The 21,641-nt window shown below is 40.6% G+C and overlaps 1 protein-coding gene and 1 non-coding gene across 3 annotated transcripts in view; both read right to left on the reverse strand.

Moving 5' to 3' along the window:
• The window catches only part of HS6ST3 (heparan sulfate 6-O-sulfotransferase 3), a 299,952-nt gene extending 285,803 nt beyond the window's left edge, over positions 1 to 14,149 (reverse strand). The window contains exon 1 of one of the 2 annotated variants that reach the window (XM_071570445.1): positions 13,650 to 14,149. In XM_071570445.1, the coding sequence (XP_071426546.1) occupies positions 13,650 to 14,149 (500 nt within the window). Of the gene's footprint in view, positions 1 to 13,616 lie in introns of both variants that reach the window. The other variant, XM_071570437.1, reaches the window with a different exon arrangement.
• A 1,864-nt stretch (positions 14,150 to 16,013) lies between these two features.
• TRNAW-CCA (transfer RNA tryptophan (anticodon CCA)) lies at positions 16,014 to 16,086 on the reverse strand. Its single transcript has one exon. It is a non-coding gene; the product is annotated as a tRNA-Trp (tRNA).
• Between the last annotated feature and the right edge of the window lie 5,555 nt (positions 16,087 to 21,641).

The following is a 21,641-nucleotide window of genomic DNA, read 5'->3' on the forward strand; positions in this document are numbered from 1 at the left end:
GCTTGTGTGCATTTACACGACACGTTGCTCATAGGGCTCTAGGTCTTGGAATTTTATGTTTATCATTTTTCATGAGCTGCTGTTTCAGAGAAAAAAAAATAGAATTCAGATATTAAATGTGAATTTAAGGAATAGAAAGCAAACAAATCTCTATTAAAAGATAACAAGGAAGTAAAGCTAACTGCTTAAAATTAGCTCTCAAAAATTTAAAAAAAAAAAAACAACTTGACTGAGTTTTAACAAGCCACTGCAGAGCCAAAACACCTGCTGAAAATTGGCTCGCTAGAGCTCTGTGCATTCCTGTGTCTTGGTGCAAACAGATGTTCTATTTGGATTTCCTTGCCTCTTCTATCAAGAAATCACTTTTTCCTCTGTATGCCCTGGGGGTATCTCCCCCTCTGCTTGCACCTAAGTTCTCTTTACTTCATACATTTCTAGTCCCATTAAACGATCACTTTTTCTTCCCAGATTACAGAAGCATTAGCCACCTTCGTCCTTTGCCTCTGTGGCAGGGGGACACAGCCAGGACCTATCTACCATCCTTCACCTGCTGGTAAGGACTCCCCTCTTCCCTGCCTCAGGATGAAAGTGGCACCTCACACTGCAGAGCTGCATTTCAGTACTGCTGCTGTCCAACAGCTAACGGTGAAACTGCAAAATTTTCTGCCAACTGTGTCAACACTAGTCATAAATACCTTCTTCTCCCAGACATTATAAAAGACTGAGGCATGTGCTATTGAAGAAACGTGCAATTGTTTAATACTTTATCCTGGGAGAAACTGAACACAAATCAAAGGGAAGCAATTATAAAAGCCCTCTGAGCAGCAGCTTACGGGAACAGATAGAAACAGAGTTATGCAGAAATGCATCTTTTCTGTCCCCTCTCTTTTCAGGTAGGGGGAAAGAACTGTTAGTTTTCCTTATTGGTTTCCGTGTACCACTAGGACAAAGGGAACAATAAAACAAAGAATTTAGGATAAATTAAACTAGTCAATTCTGTTAGCTCTAGCAAAGCCAAACACCTAAAAACTCTTCTGAAATTCAGCAGGGCAGACAAGCTTAAGAGCCAACTGATTCAAGATTGCAGCCTGCCAAATATGCTGAGCAGAGAGGAGCACCACTCTAACCAGCTCACTCTGTATGCAAAGCAAGCTCATACAATGCAAAGGGCATGTGAGTCACACAAGAAAAACATAGAAAACAAAGGCAAAGGAGCTGGCAAGACAGCAAGGACAGCAGTGTGGGAGAGTAGGCAACATCAGGCTGACTGGAAGGTAAATCAAGAGTGTAGGATGTAACCTGGATAATACAAGAAATAGAAGGCATCTTTACAGGAAAAAATGTGTTTGTTGAAAAGAAACCTTTCTTTTTTCATGTGTCCTTTTTAAGCTCTTCTGTTATCCATACATATGGCATAAACTGAAAATCCTCTAGTCATATAGTACCAAATTTACTTCTTGAAATGATACACAGCTTGCAATTTTGTTTAAAATATAGATGCAACTGCAATGCCCTTCTTGATGTGAATACTTCCCAATTCACTTAATTTTCTGTATTTTGTTCCAGTTTATTTTTAATATTTCCATAGAAACTACCCGATAATGCACTGGAATACAATAGTAGAACATGAAACAAGAACTTGAACTTTCTATCACACCCACAGCTCTCCTAAGCAAAGCCACAGTTCTATCTGGCCACACTTAATCTCCCCAGTCAATCTGTTAGTGAGATGCAGTCCATCAGTTTGACTATTACTCTGTAGCAAGGCCCAGCACCCATTTAGATACCTGGTACTGACCCATATCACAAATTAATTCTTTATCCTACTGACATATATCTGGCAATTTAATCAAAATTAAAAGAGTTACACCCTAATAAAAAATAACCTGCACAAGCCAGAGGCAGGGCTACAAAACTCAACATACATTTCCATGGTCGTTGGCCGGTTACCTTTGGAAAAAGAGAATGCAGGAGCCTAGAGATCAAAAGAAAGACTTTGCTGTAGAAGGCAATGTGCTAGAGAGGGTCTGGGCTGTTTAGGAAAAGCAATTTCAGTTACTCCTTCCATTTAGGCAGCTAAATTCTCTATTTGGAGGAAACCATTTTAATGGGCATTTTTCAGGCTTCAAAAGCTTGACAGAAAGGCATGACCACTTTATCACAGTTGAGCTGAAGCTTCTGACACAAGTTTAAAACAGGCACTTTAAACCTTCCCTTCAAAAAATCAAAATGTTCAGTAGTAAAAAATAAATATACACACACAAACTAATTGAGATCACATCATCTGAATTTTTCCTTCTTAGCATTTTAAAGCATTTTAGTCCACTTATAAGAAATGTAAAGGCATAAACACCAGCTCTTTGCTGTATATTTGCTGCTTTTTCCCCCAAATTCTCTCTTTGCCTATAGAAGATTTTATACAGAAGCTCTGAGGCTGGCACAATGGAATCTTAACTATATTGAAAGTACAATCCAATAGCTCAACTTTGAAACAGGAAAAAGAAAGGCAAAACAGTTACATTCTTTCATTACAAACTCTGGGAAGTTATCTCATGTTAACACATGACAAAGTTTTACACTATAATTTAACTGTGAAGAGTTTAATAACATTAGCACTGTAGATAGAAGTTAAAGAGCTTTGAAGAACACTGTCTGCAATATGAATATGAAAACTATAGAAATACTAGCTTTCTAGAAAAAATAATTTGAATAGAAATGGTTCACTCAACATACCCTGAAACAAACAAAAAAGAATTTACAAAGACAAATACGTGACTGCCTCTTATTTCCTGAATTGCTATCTTAGTTATATTTTACCTACTAAACTCAGTTTTGTTAGAAAAAGTGGGCCTTTCCTGGCATCACAGAAACATACCATTCCAGTCTTATAAGATATGTACAAAGGAATATATTTGTAACACATGCCTGAGGCCAACTTCATACTGGATGTCATGGATGTATCACAGGACGTTAAAAAGGTTACTGCTGGTAATAAGTTGTTTCTTTCAACAAACTAACATAATGTTCACCGTAAAAGAAAATCCTTGCATATATACTTTATTTAATAATTATAGCTTCTGATCCTATTCAAGAATTCTTAAATTGAGGAACAGGAAACAGTTAAAATATCTACATCAGCACCTTCTGATGTTGCAGCATCTTCTCCATTGTAATCTTATTTCCCATTTTCCATAAATAAGAAGCAAACCACACACTTACCTTCAAGAAGGATTTGAGGAGCTATAGGATGATGAGTCTCATCTCCAACCCAGAAAAGTGATTGAGCAAATTTCCCTGAAGCAGTGGATGTTTGCATTGACACCAGCAAGCTTAATTGAGGCACACTGGTGAGACATGGAATGGGTGTTGGGGTGCTACACAAAATCCAACTGGTGGCTGATTACTTGTGTCATTCAAGAACTGGCAGTGATGTCAATGCTGTGTAAAGGTCTGTATTAATGACTGAATGGTGGGCCAGAGTCTGGTCTCAGCAGGTTCAGGGCCAACACACTGGAGAAAGATCAGTACTTCAGAGAACGGTGCTTCTATTTTGAGCAATTTCAAGAGGAAAGAGAACTGGTTTGATGGGAAACTCATGAACTCAATGATGGTAAGTTGTTTACTGTGAGCGTGGTGGGACAGAGGAGCTGTGGATGCCCCACCCCTGGAAGTGGGTTGGATGAGGCCAGGGCGGATGAAGCATTGAGCAACCTGGCCTGGTGAAAGGTGAAAGGTGTCCCTGCCCACAGCAAGGAGGTTGGACCTAAATGATCTTTAACCTACCTTCCAACTCAAACCATTGTATAATTCCATGATTCTAAGTAAAAGGAAAAACTTGCACCTGAGATAAAGTAAGAACATACAAGACAGGCTGGGTATGGAGTGGCTAGGACACAGCTCTGCAGAAATAGATCTGGGGTTTCTGGTGGACACTATATTGAGTAACAGACAAGAATCACTTCTTGAAAGGCTATTCAGGTATTGAGCTATGTGAGCAGGAGCTACTAAGCAGGTTGGGGAAATTTCCCCTCATTTCCCCATTCAGCACTGGTGAGACTGCATTTGGATTGATGTGTAGAATTTTGGACTCACCAATAAAAAGATAGACCTTGGTAGAGTGGGGCTGCCAAGATGATCAAGGGGCTGGGACATATGACACATAAGGAGTGGCCGAGTGAGTTAGGTTTATTCAGTCTGGGGACAAGGCAGCAACCAGGCAGACCTCATTACTCAATTCAATTTTCATGTGGGAGTAAATAGAGAAGTCGTAACCAGACACTTCCTAGATGCATACAGCAATAAAATGGTAAAAAATTATCACAAAATTTGGAAAATGGAACATTTCTGCTAGGTGAGAACAAAAGCTCTTTTCCCATGAGGGTGGCAAAACTCTAGAGAGGTTGCTCAGAGACACCATGGCATCTCCATCCCTGGAGTTATTCAAAGCATCTGGGCGAAGCCCAGAGAAACCTGCTCTAGTTAGACTGACTTTTAAGCAAGGGTTTGAGCTAAATGACTGCCAAAGGACCCTTCCTACATGATTCTATAATAAATCCAAGTGAATAGTAGTAGAAAATAACATAAAATATTTCATAGTTACTCTTCTCATCTAAACCTTGTTAAGTCTTGGAAAATAATGGTCCTACTCCCATTACTAAAACTGAAGGTCTAGTTAAAGGATGAAAACAATACCTGACAAGTCCACTACTAGGGATTTACAGTGTTGGAGCTGAAGATGCTCAATTTAATATTTGGGTTCTTGTTAAAACACTTATCTGACTTGAGAAAGATAAAAAAATACCTATGTAGAACAGGAGCTCAAACTAACTAGTACTTGAAGTTTCTCATTCTGTCTGTATCTTTCTTTTCCCGCAAGTATAAAAGAACATGTGGAGAGCTTTAAACTCTAAACCAGTTTTATTTGGAAAAAAAAAAAAAAGAACTTTCAAATTGCATAATTCTGATCCCTCCTTGACCTTGCAGGACTAGTATGTTATTTCTGCTCCCTGCTCTCTTCTGCCCTCTTCCAGACTTCACTCTCGCTTCAGGCTCACAGCTTATTCCTACATTGCTTCTCCTCCTTCTCCTCTTCCTCAGAGTTCCTCAAGCAAACACCATCATTTCCCATTTCATCTACCCCCACATTCTCGGCCATGGCAAAGATACATGGAATTTAGTAAAAAATTGCAAGGAGACACTTACAAGTGTGAAAATACACAAACACCAAGATAAAAACATATTTGCTACTTGAACAAAAAGCAGCTCACAAAAGAAGTTATAAATACTACTACTTGGTTAACGAAAAAATTAAGCTTTTCTCTAAATTACTACCTCTAAAACTTCATTTAACGTACATATAAAAGCATAATGTGCCCAACTCTTACAAATGGAAATCTGTAAGTCAGCGAGTTCCTTAGATTGATATTATTAGTATTTAGATAAAAATTCTAAAAATATATATAATTTTTGGTTAGTGTTTTGTGAAGTATGACTCCTTTTTCCACTTACTTTCAAGTTAACTTGTCTGCAGAAGGTAACTGGTCTCAGAGATGTCAGCTCCCCCATATGCATCCTGAAGGAGCCATTTCCTTCCAGTACCAAACAGCATCAGGAACCACGTGGCCAGACTTCTCATCAAGTTACTTCACAGAATTGGAAAGTATACTCTCCAGTCCATTATGAATATCATTGTTTGCTCCACCCTTTGGAAGTTGCATCTGATCATTGCTTTCCCTATCCAAACATTGTTCTTCACAGAGCAGTCAAAGTTCCCCCACTGCTACTCCAGTATGTTTGGCATCTCTATCAGTTTGTAGACACTCAGAGCCACAGTCCAACCTGCATGACCCTGACACTTTCAGAACTGGCACAGAACTGTATTAATGCAACACTTCTAATGTCTGAAATCCCCTTTATATCAACCATTTTCCAACAGATTACTAATTTTTAAAGAAAAAAAAAATTGGGGGTTAGGATATTAACTTTCAATGATTAGTTAAAAGGTAATAATTCCTTGCTTTTTTCTTAGGTGACTTTAAGCTATGGGTCAAATTTCAGATCTTTGCAGAAGTACACATGAGGCCACTCAGCAGTAAACTTCTTGGCTGAACCAAAAGTCCCTAGAGACTGAAGACAAAAGGCCCAATACTTACAAGAACACATTTTATTCTTTTTTTGTCAGTACATATTGAGATCTTGAGCCCTGATCATGTGACAGACCACTAGTACTTCAAGAGTTATTGATTTTGCTACTCTAGAATTTGATCTGAAAGAAGATTCATCCCATTTTCAACAAAATCCCAAAACAGTTCTGTTGTTAATTTCCGCCCCCCCAAAACAGTTGTTGTTTCAAGGCTGAATAATTGTATCATAATGACAGTCCAAATTAGACCCTTAATTCACTCAATCATCCTCCTACACAGTGTTTGAAAACCTTATTCACCAGTAACAGAACTTTGAAGGGACTTTAAGTTACCTTCTGAGGCAACTGGGAACTTCTAGACATCCACTATAGCATTAGAAATTTAGGTACTAAATACTTGCAGAGAATAGGCAGCAAATTGAATGTAATACTAAATACATTAAAGAATACAGGCTTTCCCTTACTTTCATCAGGTCCCATTCTGCACAGACAGCAGAAGAGCCTTTACATTATATATAAACTCAATTCACTGCCATGGCTGCACCAAATTCTAGGAACAGATGCTTTACTCTTTCTGACTTAAAAGTAACACATGAATACTGTCAACACACCTGAAGGGAGAAATCATTCATTTCAACTATATCTCTACACTTGCCATTCAGTTTCTCTGTGATCAGTAGAGCTGAGCTGGCAGAGATTTTTTTTCTTCTCCATAAAGAGTTATTCTTAAAAGAATAACCCACAAATAAGCTCACAATTTTATCCCTACTTTTGTCATTGGCTGGGTCTACAGATTTACTCTCTATCAGTGTACTGGCATTACCCAGCAAATTTTTGCACTCACACAGTAACTTTTCCCATTTCACCTCAAACTGATAAATATTCTAATGCTATGTAAGAATTTAAGCAATATCCTACTCAAGAGGATTGGAAATTATTCTAAATGAGACAGATAGTTAATATAAATTAAAAAGCATCTTAATAACACAAGAAAGTTTTGACAGCTGCTGTTCTATAGCACTGTATAGCCCTAGAGGGATACTCCTGACGCTTCCACTCTTTTTTCTCCCCCCAAGATTTCTCCGTCTGGCTCCTTCACAAAGAAGAGAATAGCTCCTGCATTTTACAGAAACTCTCATTAGATGACCTATTTTCCAGAGTGAAACACCAGAAGAAGCCAAATTCTCTTCCATATAACTAAAACTGCTGCTCAGGTAATCATTTTCATAATATTCACCTCCCTGACTCACCACTTATTCAGTTTCACAGCTATCTATAAATTATAATGATGAGTGAATAAGAAAAAGCCATTTCTGATTGAAGTAGTGCTGACCACTATTTTAACATTAGTAGCAATTAACAGTAAACATGAGTTCTAGTCATTTTTGTAGGCAACATGCTGAGTTTTACTGCAATAGCTTCAAAAGTCTGAAGGTAGAACTTACTTTGTGTGAAAAGTTTTCCAGAGCTGTGACAATCCTGATGCTGAAAAGTTCTGGGCACTGCAATCATTCTGTCTACTACTCTGGGTGAGGGAAACCTCACAGGTGACACATACAGTGCAAAAAGTAATTAAGGAAAGTAGCTAGTTGATGCCACAAGCTCTAGACAAATTGTCTTTAAATGCATAGAAGAAAAGATTAGCAGACACCCTTACTGTTTCAACGTACTGGATCAAATCAGTCTCATTTCCCTCTAAAACACAGTAATTGACTTCAAAGAGGAACATTAGAAATGAAATGCTTTTCTAGAAAATTATGACTTTGGACAACATCTCCAATTAGTAACATATGCCAGAAAAACACAGCTTAGAGGGGAAAAAAATGTGGCAGGGTAAGAATTCCCTAGAAAGCAATTCTTTGAGATAAATTAAACAAATGGTTTGTTACAGAGGGATTTCATTCCATTCAATGTTCGCATCAACAACATGCATGTGCAATACAAACCACATTTTTTAAGTATACCAATGATGAAAAGCTAGGAAGGACAAAAAATTTAAATCAATCTTGCAAATTAAAGACATTGACAGAAGAGTAATGAAATCCATTGTGGATGAGCACAAAACTCCTATAAAAAGACAATGGGAAATATAAGTAGCAGTCTTTAAGAAAATTAATAATGTCCTAATCCCAAGCTGACAGTCGATGTCAGGCAACTGCCAAATGGCAAACATCAGTGAAGTGTAAAACCACAAACACAACCTTCTGAACAAGCAAAGTAATCTTTTTTGGTCCACTCGGTACTGTACTCCCAATGGAGTACCACTTCTCAAAAAAACCACTGACACAATCACAAAGAGGAGGAACACAAAGAATGGCCTACAACTAACACAGGATTTCGTTGCTATTTTAGCAGGGAAGGTTGAAAGAGGGCTTCCTAAGAACCAAAGTACCCAGCAAGCTACTGCAGAGAAAAGGGGATCGATTTATTCTCAGTTGTCAAAAGACAGAAGATGTAACGAGTTTAAAATTGAAGTTAACAACACTAAGCACTTGAGGGAAACACCATTACTTTCCAGTTCTAAGGACAATGAAACCCTTGAGCAGATTACCACAGTTATTTTCAAGCATCCAGCAGTAGAGACAGTTAAGGAAGGAAAAACCCATAGTCAGTAGCAGGACCATAGAAAATTGTTTCATCCTTGTTGTTCCTTATTGGCCTAGTTACAGGGGCTGGGAACAGTTTATCACTATGGGTATAATCAAAACCATGTATTGTACACCCTCTACATAATTTCTGATTAACTGTTAATATTGGTTCATTTGCAGCAGCTGCCCAGGGCATACCTGACCCCTCAGGCTACAAGCTGGGTGTTAAAGAACACTGTAAGGCAGGGGAGTGTTTCTTTGTCTTCACATCAGTGACTCAGTTGTGGTAACTCCCCTCTGGGCAGGCATTAGCACCTTCACACCCAGCATGAAGGGGTCATTTCTGCTAACGAGACATAATGGACTTGCATAATAGGCAGCTGAAATGACCTAGACCATCAAAGATTCCAAAAATATCCCATGACTTATGATTCACTAAAATAAAAAATGTCGATATTTTTTGAGCTCCCGAGGGTTTGGGTGCCAGAGTCAAAGACGTTGCCTTCATAGAAGTATCATCAGTGCTCTGATTTATTGTTTACATTACACACACACACATATCGCATACTTTCTGAGCCCACAAATAGTACAGGAATATCATTGGTCAATGGCTAGGGTGCGCTTGGTTTACCACGCAACGGGATTGGTACTTTTCTCAAAGCTATGCCCTTCTGTATCAATGTGTTTACCTGCTTCTCCTAACAGCTGTCGCATTCTTTCTATTGTTTACTGCTCTTCTTGAAGCAGGCTTAAAGATGCAGGGGCCCTGTTTCCCTTTCCATGGCCTGGGTTGTGCACATAAACTTCTAAGTTCAAATTTTTCCCTACAACTCACAAAGTTAAATTACCAATTGTGAAACTCCCTGCCCTGGGGGGGGAGGTACTGGGCATTCCCACCTGAACCTGAGCATATATAATCTTTGGGGTTTGGGACTTCTAGTACCACTTGTCACATCCAGAGGAAGATCAGAACCTCAGCAGGACTGCGACTGCCATTCCTGACAAGACTGCAATCATTGCTTTGACAGAAATGTGAACAGCATCCTCACCAACAGGTTTCCTTTCCTTTTACTTTGCACTCAGGGAGACAATGTGATGCTCGGCACAGGGGCAAATGAACACCATTCTGTGTGTGTCCCAGGGTGCTGCATTATACATGTCTCTTTATGGGTTCAAAACCAGTCTTCTCTGTATAACTGTATTTATTGTAACCTTTTTAGTAAGCTCTAACCTCTGACTTGTAACCTTTCTTGAGTCAGGTTCATTTCTTCCACCAGTTTACTTTTAAATTGCCATACTTACATTTATAAATATAAATTATATAGAATTTGCTGACTCCAACAATCATTTTAGTAGAAGATACAATGGCAAAGTAAAGAATTTGAGCTTTTTTCCAGTTTAAACATTTGTGACATTTTATTCTCTTCTCTGCACATTCACCATAGTCTCAATTTTCAATTAACATTCTTACATTTTTGGGATGATCATAGTTATCACACTGGCAAACATTAGTCTATCTTATGCTCTGTTATTGCTAGAGGTTTAAAAATACTCAATAGTCAAATAAAGGATTGCATAAGAAGAAAAAGGAATTCTCCTGAGAGTTTCTATTCAACTCTCCTCATTCCATGACTCATGGGTTTACTGTTGATTTACACTTCCACAGCATAATGAAGCACACAGTAAGTTAAACAGAAATGAGTGATTGGAGAATACAATGGAACCAAATTAATGAAAATCAATAGTTTCAAAGACTAAACTGCAGAGATAATAAAGTTTATGGGGTTTACATAATTTGAACGATTTCACTGTTACATATTAGAAAATTAGACAACAGTTTCAATAGAGTGTTCTTTGGAGTGTGTAGTTTAAAAGACTGCCTACCTAGTTTAATAAGACTTGTAAGAAATAATAATGAATAATTATTAATTATATTGCATCAAGGGAGAAATGTGCCTTGACTGGAACCTCAAAGGTCCCCTCTCAATCCCTCATATATAAAGCAGAGAGGCAAAGCAAGCCCTGCCTCACACACCAAGTTTTACCTGTTAATATAACAGAGGCAGACAATCAGTTTGGACAATGTTTCTGCAAAATTAGATGTGGAACTCTTCTCATCTAGTTTTAGACAACAAATCTCACTTCACAATTTTAGTCTTCCCATGTTATCAGTGAATGCAAGAGCAACTGCACCTCCAGAAGATAACTCATCAGATCTCAGCCATGTCTTAGACCCTCCAAAGGACTGCCTGTATTATTCTCTTTCTCCCCACTCTCTACAGAGGCAGCCTAAGGTCACTCACTCACACTTGACACCAACTCTTCCCTGGCATCCCATGTTAGACATCTAACAACATTTCTTTTCCCTTTCTTTCTGCAAGCAATGCTGGCTAACACTCCACAGTCTCAGCTTCTTGGCACCTCTGAAAGAAAGACAAGTTCTGGCAGTGGAGCTGAACACAAGCCTCACCAACTTCAGTGATTTTCAGTGAGGGGAGGGCAAAGCAAATACAAAAAAGATTGTTTCTTAAAAATAGGGAAAAGGGAAAAAAATCCTTCTGCTTTGATAATATTGTTTGCAATGTTGATCTAAAAACTACATTAACAAGAATTTAATTTAAAACTGCATCAGCTCCATACCCTTCTCAATATCCTCACTAACCAGATAGCAAGATTCTCACTAACCATATAGCAAGTGTGGAAAAAGTGGAGCTACAATTGTATGAAAAACTAATTAGCTGGTCCTGTAAACACGTAAGCAGGTATTTCAGCACAACACCTCACATTCTGAAAATTAAAACATATGCAAACGTTTGAAGACAAAAAGGGAATTCTACAAATTAACAATAGCATTCAATACATTGACAACAGCCAACTTTTCATATTGAACTACCTAAGCTGAGACAAAGCACACCATACCATTAATTCACACAAAAAGTCCATGCTGGCACTAGGGCTTAAAGAAGTTCAAATTTCTGGGGCACAGCAGCAGTTCCTGCCCCATGTTCCTTCTTGGGTCCTGTAACTTCAAAACTTCAACATGAGAAACAGGAAAAGACAAGACAAACGCTCTTCAACAGCCTAACAAGATTTAGAAGTAAAACATCTTTAAACACACTGTTTATGAAAGACAAAGACGCAGGGTGAAGAGAGACTGAGCTTCACACATCTTCTAGGACCTTTAGGACCATTAGCCACTCCCTTCTTTGCCTCCCAGCTAGCCCATTCCCCCATGGATTCTAATTATAATCTCCTCATTAAATCTTCTGAAGATCTGTGTTTAAAAGGTAGGACTTAATCTAAGTTATACTATTAGTAGCCCTCTAAAAAAGAAATTTTCAGAATATGGAGATATACACTATATATCCTCACTCCCTTCACGTAATAAAAGACAGACCACATATACAGAGATCTGAAAGGCTATACTAACACCCCCTATGTGGAGAAACAAAGGAATAAAAAATTCTAAAATACACTTAATATCTTCACTGCATCATATATATGACACAAGAAATCAAACACCTTAATATCAAATTCATAAAATAATTTGTCCCTCTAGCCACAAAGAAAATCCATTGTCAGGTATTTAACCAATTTAGCCTAATTTTCTGACACCGTAGCCAGAAGGCAGAAGAGAAAAGCTGAGTTATTCAAGGAAGTCCAGTGCCTCAAATACATTTAGAAGCTTTAAAGGATGACTAAAAATAATCGGTATGCTTTACATTAGACTCATATGCTAGTTTCTGGCCTATTTTAGGCATATAGTCTTCCTCAATTCTCCATTCAGACATTGAAAAAAGACTTAGATGCACGCTTCTAATAATACGGCAAAGACACAAAGCACAATGTGTGAGTGGTTCTACTGAAAATTTAAAGTTTGTGGACTCATAAAATCAAGATGGATACTAAAATGAAAAAACATAAGGTATGTGCCAAACCATATAACTTTTTAAAAAGGTAATTTTCCTAAATATTTTATACATATTGAAGTTACAATTATTAAAGTGCAGAGGTTTAAGAGCGAATTCAGCTTATAACTCCTTAACAGACAATCAAAATCTATCATAGCAATAAAGACAGGATCTAATACTAGCCTGAAAAATCTGACTGAACAGTAAATAAATCAGAACAAACCCCAAAATTTACTGAACCACCTGGACCCATCTCTTATCGTGAGAGATCGCCCATCTGACAGTTTTTACATGTTTAAAACAAATAAGACCTTTCACAAGACCCAACAAAACCAGGATATAATATGCAGAGAGGCAGCATGCACACAAAGTTCCATTTTCCACTGTCATCAGATCATCAAAGGGACAGTAACAGTGAGATTTTTGCTAGTACTGCGTTCCCTGCACAGCGCCTGGCACTCATGATCTCCTTACACCCAGCGAGCGGTCAGCACATCGCGGGAGGCAGAGAAGCAGCTTATCTATCACCAAGAAACACGGGGAAGAGTTAAGGGCTTCTGGAAACTCCACTAGTTACATCATTCAGCAGCTGCAACGATCCATCAGATTCTGCAGAGGCACTCTAGTTACTGCAGAAGAGTGTAGCGTTTTGTTTAAAACAACTTTCTAAAGGACAAATAGATAGGAGCAACTTGCAGGAAAACGAGCGGAGTTTCGCTCATCTGTACCAAAGGCAGCTGCGTGCTACGCGGAATCCGCACGAATTCGAGGCGCAGGGCAAGCATCACAGGTAACACACAGAGGGCAACAGCCCAAACCCCAAACTAGAACCTCTGCCAGAATATAAGCCTTTGTTTCGCCACTGTTCACTTCTTAATGAAGAAGGGGGCAGACAGTGCTCTCCCAGCTGCCGGGGAGCAGGACCCGAAAGGCAGGATCTGATTTCGAGCAGGTATCTGGAAATCAGGCACTGACCTGAGGGTGCGGTTGCCGGTGCATCCGCGGCGCTCCATGGCGGCGGGCACGCAGCTGGTGAGCTCGGTCCAGTCGGCGTGCAGTCCGCAGCTCCAGCCGGTGGAGAAGCGGGAGAAGAGCCAGGTGTCCTTGTCGCCGCCCGGGCGGTGGCAGGCGCACTTCTTCTGCCCGGCCCGGCAGTAGCAGGGCTGCTCCAGGTGGATGTTGCGCACCAAGTGCCGCCCGAAGGTGGTGCCGCCCGTCTTCTGGATGTGGAGGAAGACGATCACATCGCGGCCCCGCATGTCGAACCGCACCCGGCGGCACAGCTCCCCCCGTGCGAACGGGAACTTGGCCGACAGCCGCGGCAGCGCCGCCGCCTCCTCCTCCTCCTCCTGCTCCGCCGGGCCCCCCCCGCGGCCGGCGGCGGAGCCCGGCGGGCGGCGGGGGCAGGCGGCGCCGGGGCAGGCGGGCGACACGTACTGGTAGACGATGAGCAGGAAGAGCAGCGCCAGCAGCGGCGGCAGCAGCCACCTGTTGGAGCGCTCGTCCATGGCGGGGCGCGGGGGCAGCGCGGTGCGGGCTCAGGCGCTGCCGGGCGCTGCCGGGGCGGCCGCCCCGCTCGGATCCCGCAGCCGAGGGGCGCCCGGCTCCCTCCCCGACGACATGGTCCTGGCGGGCGGCCGCGGGTCGCCCCGCTCAGCCCAGCGCGCCGCGCCACATCCCGCCCGAGGCGGCCATCCCGCTCCCGCTCCCCGCGCAAGGGGCGAAGGCGCCGAGCGCCGTCCCCGGGACGCGCTGCCCGACGGCGGCAGCAGCTCCCGATGGCAACCTCGCTCCGGCGGCAACTCCGCAGCCCGAACACACCGCCCGGCTCCGGCGGGCGCGCCCCGCCCCCGGCCGCTAGCCAATCGTGGCAAAGCCGGCCGCTCGAGCAGCCAATGGGCGGGTGCAGCACGCCGGCACTGCCGCCAATGAGCGCGGGCGGCCACTGCGGTGGAGGCGGGGGCGTCGCTCCTCGCGCCCCGCCAGGTACGGCGCAGGTGGGCGGCAGCGGCAGCCAATGAGGCGCCGGGGGCGGGGCAGGCGGCAGCCAATGAGATGGGCCGGGGCGCCGCCAGGTGAGCGGGGCGCTGTTAAATTCCTCCGCATCCCGCTGCTTTTGCTTAGGGAGGGGGAGGTTTGTACCGTGCGCGATTTCAAGCCCGCATTTATAATCCTGAGTGTTTACTACAAGCAGCTCGGACCGCACCGACCAGCCCGCAGACTAACTAATTAATTGTAGATTACAACTGATCTGCCCGCGGTGCTTCTGGTTCTTGCGATCTTCACAGCACAAAGTCCCACGTACTGAACTGACTTTGCTGAACCTCGAGGTGCTAACATCGTTCCCCAGCAGCTGCTCTATTAAAATTTCAAAAGTTCATCTTTCAACCCCTTTCACATATTTACAACAATACACAGCCTGAAACTGTTGCTTTCCCTATTGAGAATTATCTTTAATAGACACTCAAATCTTTAGCTCACAGGTCTCCCTTAGCTGAGTTTTGCCAAAAAAACCCCAAAAAACCCAACACACTGTTTTGCCTGCAATGAGTTCTCATAATTTTAAAAGTCTGTTACAACCACTTCATATCCAAAAACAAGCCTCATGCAGCTCCTGTATTATAATATATTAATATGCAAAGCATTTTGTGTTAGAACTGATTGCACATCTTGGTTATTTAATTACAGAATGCCTTATTTACTGAGGGATTAATTAGATATCTGACAGTGCTAAAGCAACTTTCCTGCTCAACTCTAAAGACAACTTCACCTCTGGAAGGCTGATAACAGAAGAGCAGTGCCTTCCCATGGGACCATTTAACTTTAGAACTTACAAAAATAGACTAACGCATTTTAGGCTGCAGATTTTTATATGGAACACCAGAATACTTGGACTTAGAGTATGTGCTCCCATTGAAGCTTGCCAGAAACAAAAGAAATTATCAGAAAATGATCTAAAATTGTAAATGTTGCAAGATGTCCCCAAGAATAACAGCCTACACCATCCACCTTCAAACAGGCAAATACACCACACACACATGCACACTTCCAATGCCACACAACAGTGTTACAGTATTACACCAGTATGTATGTATGTGCAGACTTGATGAACGCAGATTTGGGCAGGGCTCTCCCCACGTGGGTGTGCTCTTCCAGTCTGCACAGTGGATGTTTTAGGTGAGGCACAGCGTGCGCAGAACTGGCCCCACCGTTTAAGTCCTGAGGTCCATCTGCCACGGCCGAGCGAGCTTGGACAGTGACAGTGAAGTCCTCAGGACTGTCACAGTACCCGGTACTAACCGGGGCTGACCCTGCTGAGCATCCAAGATCTGACAGGATGGGATGGCAGGGAGGCATTGAACTGCCAGGGGATGGTCCCACTGAGACTCGAACTCAGGACCTTGGGATTTGGAGTCCAAAGTGCTCTCCATTACACCATGGGACCGTCCCTTATTACACCAGTAAAAGTCTGAGATTGACATATTTTGGGTCTTGCCAAAACATGAAAAGCAATGATCTACTTCTATCTTCTGTGAAATTTTATAAGAAGGGGGCCATGGGTTACCTGGTGAAATTCACTTTTGTGTAGCCACACAGCACAGTACTGGATGTCCAGTCCCTTTGTCCTTTGGAAGAGTCTGGTGTCAAATAGACATCTTCATGCTTCCTCCTCTAATAACAAGAGGTGTGCACACACTGGCTCTTATCAAAATATAAACCAGCAATTTTGCCTGGGAAAATCACCATGTTGTTTGCCAGCACAAGCGGCAGAGCACCCATCTTCTCTCTAGGGAGACCAGACTCTCTTCTCGGCTTTGGCCACCACCATGCTCACTTCCTTTCAGACTGCATGTGCCTCCCGATTGCGGACTTATGAGATCACCTCTTAACTTCCCTCTTTCACTAGATGACAGGAAGCCTGTTCCAGAGAAATTTAAATATTTATACATGTAAGATACAGAAGCATTTTGTTCTCACCTCAGCCTATTCATTACCTAACAAGCAATACAGGTAAATTCATATTTGAAGTAAAACACTGCTAAAATATTTAGATTGAATTATCGCTCATGATGCTTTTAGTAAGATACAGACATGCTATTATAATTTAAGATTTTCTCATTTTCTCATTTAATACCAGACTGATGACACTGTACCTTCATCTCCATGAAAAGGAGCTCAAAGCTAAAGTTGCTAAACAGAGAAATACTAAATTTTAAATTTTTGTTAGTTTAAACTGACTCAAGACAGTTACTGATTCATGAAGACTGGCAAAAAAAATTAATGGAAATTATGTACAAGAGAAGTAAAAATAATTATAATGAGGTTTAGATGAAAAACTTGACTTTTAAAAAGCTCTCCTTTTCCTGAAACTAGCAAAAAAGTACTTGCTGTGCCACATGAATCAATGTGTTTATGCAGCTTTCAAAGACAGGCTTTTACTTATGAATTCTAATATCTTTAATAACAGTCTGTGGACCATGCTTTATGCAGAGACACAACCCACAGAAACACGACCCAGGTCTTCCCAACTGTAGACAGAGTGTGCAGATACACCCCAAGTTATTTTGAATGTGGCCCTGGTTTGAATAGCAGCTGGGGGTTCTCCAGAGTGAACCTGGTCTCATCAGATGCTAAGTATCCCTGCACAGAAAATGTAGTGTCTTCATTTGTAAGTAGTTTATGTTCTCTTTATAGAGGTCCACATTACTGTGTAAGGTCCCATTGTATTAAATTTTAATAAAATCATTTAGCTTCTTTAGAAGTCCATGGCTGTAACTCCTTAGCATCAATGATACAATGATACAGGTTTAGTGAAAGGTGCCTCTGACAATGGGAGGGGGACTGGAACTAGATGGTCTCTAAGGTCCTTTCCAACCCAGGCCATTCTGTGATTCTATTATTTAAAAATAAAACAATTACTTTTTAAAAGGATTGAGATACTTTTATTTCTAACATCATAATTTTCCAAGATCCTATGCTGTCAGCAGATATCTCAGAGTTCATCAAGCATTCCAATAAAATAATCCTTAAATTACCTATTGTGCTTGACAATTCAGGCAGAATATCTTCACCTGTTAAAATTTACATTCCAGCTTTACTGTCATTTCTACCAGAGACATGCTGACAAGTAAAAACGTGCACAGAAAATTGTTTTTATAATTCCAACACAATATGTGGCTTCTCCTTGCAAATTCCTACGTAACACCCAACACATTTTTTGAGTTGCTAAAAATAAAAAAATGTCATACTTAATGATTTATTTTAAAGAATGATAACGTATTTGCTAATCTGAAGCAATGGGCATGTGAAACAGTGTCAGTGCCAACATCAAGGTTTGTACAAAATGCATGAGTAAGCAAATGAGATTATGAGGCAAAAGCATGATTTCATTTAGCAATTACCTGTCTGACAAGGTTAACATCTAATAGATCTGTTAATGTAAAATTAAAGTGACACCTACCTTGTACTGCATTCTTTAAATTATTTATCACTGTTTGACCTGAGCTGTTTCAACGCTTGTAGCCATTTGAGATTTCCAATAAACCAATTTTTCATTATGCAGAAAGTCCCAGGTGTTTCCCTTGTCATGAGGATACAAATTGTTAAATTAATAAATGCACACTAACTTCAGTCATCTCTCTGGGATGAATCTGTTTTAATATTTACAGTATAAGCCTCCCTTATTTTTGTCAGATTAAATTTTACTATGTGCAGTTACCAAACTTTAATTTCAATGGCACATTGAGAGCCGTATTCTTCCTTTTGAAGCACTTTATGTATCATTCTGCCACCAGTCCTTCTTGTAAAATTGCAGTTCATCATGAGGCTTGTTACTTTTTGCTTCTCCTGCTTGCCCTTCTTTATCTGGACATAATAACTTTATTAAACCTATGACCACATTTAATTTCCTTTAATCAGAACACAGCCACTATAGAAAAAATGTTGTCAGCCAATTTCTCGTACGTGCCAGTCTTCTGCAAGTCATGCCTGACACCACAACACAGCATGTTTTCCTTATGAAAGAAAGGATCAGCTATATTCTGCTTTGAGTAGTCATAATTCTACCTGTGTAAGACACTGACCTTGGACAACTGGAACATCACAAACAGCCTCCAACATTCTAGTATTTTTGTTCGTTTGCTTTTGTTTACAACCATCTAACTCCTCATAGAAATAATACAATACCTTTCTTTAAGTTACAGTTCTTGGAAAGGTAGTTTACCAAAAAAGGAACATATCTGGAAACTGGGCTAGATTTTTCAGATCAATATCAAAAGAAGGTATTTAAAGGTAGATCTGCTTTCTGCCATATAACTTGGTAATCTTTTGCTCTTGTACCAGGGATCATTCCTGGGCTTTGCAATGTGGACATCTAGCAGAATAAAGAATGATAAAATGGTCTAACCATGTTTGTGTATGTGCCAACTAGCACTCTCCCAAACAACTCCTGGATATAATTTAGGGGTCATATAATTCCAGAAATCATTTCCAACCAGCACTCAGTGACCAAAATTACAGCTTCAGTGTAGGTCAGACCATTTCATGCTACTTGGCCTCAGTACCCAAGACAGTTTCTGGACTTGTATAGTTTACTAATGTAAACAACACTCCTGAGCATTTGCAGGTTTCAATTTAAGTAAGCAAAATCTGTGTTTTCTCTCTTGTGGTTGCCTAAAATGGAGAAAATAACTTTTGAGACAATATTTGTATAGACAGAGAGCAGTTCTTTACTGAAAGTGTTTTCAGATGCCACAATACGTAAGTGCACACACCAGCACAGAATTCTCATAATTTTATAGCTTTAACTAATAACCATATCTAGTGGGTACATCCAACCTGAAAACAATTTTCCCCTGGTACCACCCTCAGAACTGCCCCACTGAAGCCCCTCCAAGGCTTCTGGGTCCCCTATGTTGTTTTGACTAAAATGTATCTTATTGTGGTTCAGGTATATATGTCCCAAACAAGAAGTCCTTGCTAAAATCTCTTTCCTTGAAAATACTATTAAACAGAATTTCAACAATGTCCACAAACAGTGAGAAAGGGGTTTAGAAACTGTTAACTGCTACCCTAAGACTGAGAGACTATACAGCTACATTAAAATCTACAAATACATAAAAATCTTAGGGCATCACTGTGGCATAACCAAGCTACATTACAAAACTCAGGTTGAAGTTACAGAGTGTTAGCAAAGAAAATCTCTGCCACGTAGGCCTGCATATGGGCTTACTGGAGTCCACTGCCTAGAGAATGGGGTGGCACTTGGGGAGCCTTGCTGGTATCCAGATAATCAGCATTGTAGCAAGGATGATGCGAGGCATGACCAGTGCCTGCAAACAGGTCAAAAAGCCTCTGGCTGCTGTTGCCATTTAAAAGATGTGTGCAGCTTCACAATATGGCCAGACGAGTTGGTGAGAGGAAAGGTACTTTGAGTTAGAAATATCCTAATTATTAAAAGATGCAATATCAGGTGACTGGCAGAAAACAAAAGGAGAAAGAATAAAGTCAGAAATGCAGGGTGAGTTTTTTGTAATCCCTAAACACCAAGTGTTTGTGCATGCTCTCTACAAGCAGAATGTGCAACACGAAGACAGCCTGAGGAAAGCATTTCACAGGACACAGCAAATTGCTCGCTCATTTCTGTTTTGTGCAAAGAAGAACTTAGATGTACTTACATATATTCCTTCCAGCCCTCAGCCTCCTGAATCTTGCAATATTTATGATGCAAATTCTAGAGTGTAGAGACGCTTTTGTGGACTTATTACAGATCAAAGCCATGTCACCTGCAACACATCCACATTTATTTTTTCACATCTGGGTACAAGTAGAGATGTTACTGAATCACTCACTGAAAATCATGCGAAGGATATTGCTACTGCATCTTCATATGGTATTTTGGTTTTCTTAGTAAAGAATAATCTAACAGCATGTGATAAACTCCATTGTTTAAAGGTTAAGGTGTCAAAGTCAACGCCCAAGTTCCCATACTGCAGCTTTCTCCAGAAGATTGACTGATCAGGGAGATCAACGCACAGAGAGATCTGGCTCCTCTGAAACTGGTACGTGCTTCCTTCTGTCTAGCAAAAGGTAACAAATATCCCTATCAGTATTTCCACAAAGACCCCAAAGCTTCGCATATAGCAACGTATAGGAACTGCAAGACTGTGTAACACTGCCACCTGGTGATGAGCATCACAGAAGCATTTTCTTATACCTCGTATCACACAAAAGGATTTTGCTTCCTTTCAGGTGGTCTTAATCTTCCAGTCCCCATCAAACATAACTTATCTCACTATCACTTTATCTTGAGCACCTCTTCTTTTGTCTAGAAGTCAAATTTTTAAGATTTTCAAAGTTGTGGAGGTCATATCTTATCTTTTCCTTTTAGATGTGCCATGTACAGTCTATCTTGATCCAAATCCTCATCACAACTTTATAAGAAGTTTAGAAACTTTAGTGTCTTCTGAGAAATAAATATGAAGTAACATTACATATGATCCACTAGGCCTTCCAGGACTCTTCCTTCCTTTTTTTTTTCCTTCTTTTTTTTTTTTAATCTTTTCAGTCTTTAGGATGTGATTTAAAAATAAAAACCAAATAAATAAACACAAACACACAAAAGGCAAAAAGAAAATACAAAAAAAACCTTCCAAGAAGCTTCCCTCTCCAAGACAGAAAAAAACATATTTCTGTAGTACCTTATGTCATATTCTTTAATCTGATCTCTGTGGGATATAAGTGAAAAATGAAGAAAAAACATTGCCAATGGTAGATCAGGCTCCAGTTCTAGCACCCCTATCTGGCTTTCACAGCTGGTTGCACGTCTGAACCTTTCTTTTATAACTGACCTCCAACTCTGTACTGAAAATCACTGCAAGTTGAGAACTGTTATCACTTTATGGGTTGCCACTATTTCTTACTAGACCTTTCTTGGATTCATTTCAGCAAGCCAACCTGGATACTCTGAAGTTTGAATTCAAGAACTGCACTTTTTTATGT

Source organism: Pithys albifrons, chromosome 1 (genome assembly GCF_047495875.1).
Source record: "Pithys albifrons albifrons isolate INPA30051 chromosome 1, PitAlb_v1, whole genome shotgun sequence".
In the NCBI taxonomy this organism is placed as follows: domain Eukaryota; kingdom Metazoa; phylum Chordata; class Aves; order Passeriformes; family Thamnophilidae; genus Pithys; species Pithys albifrons.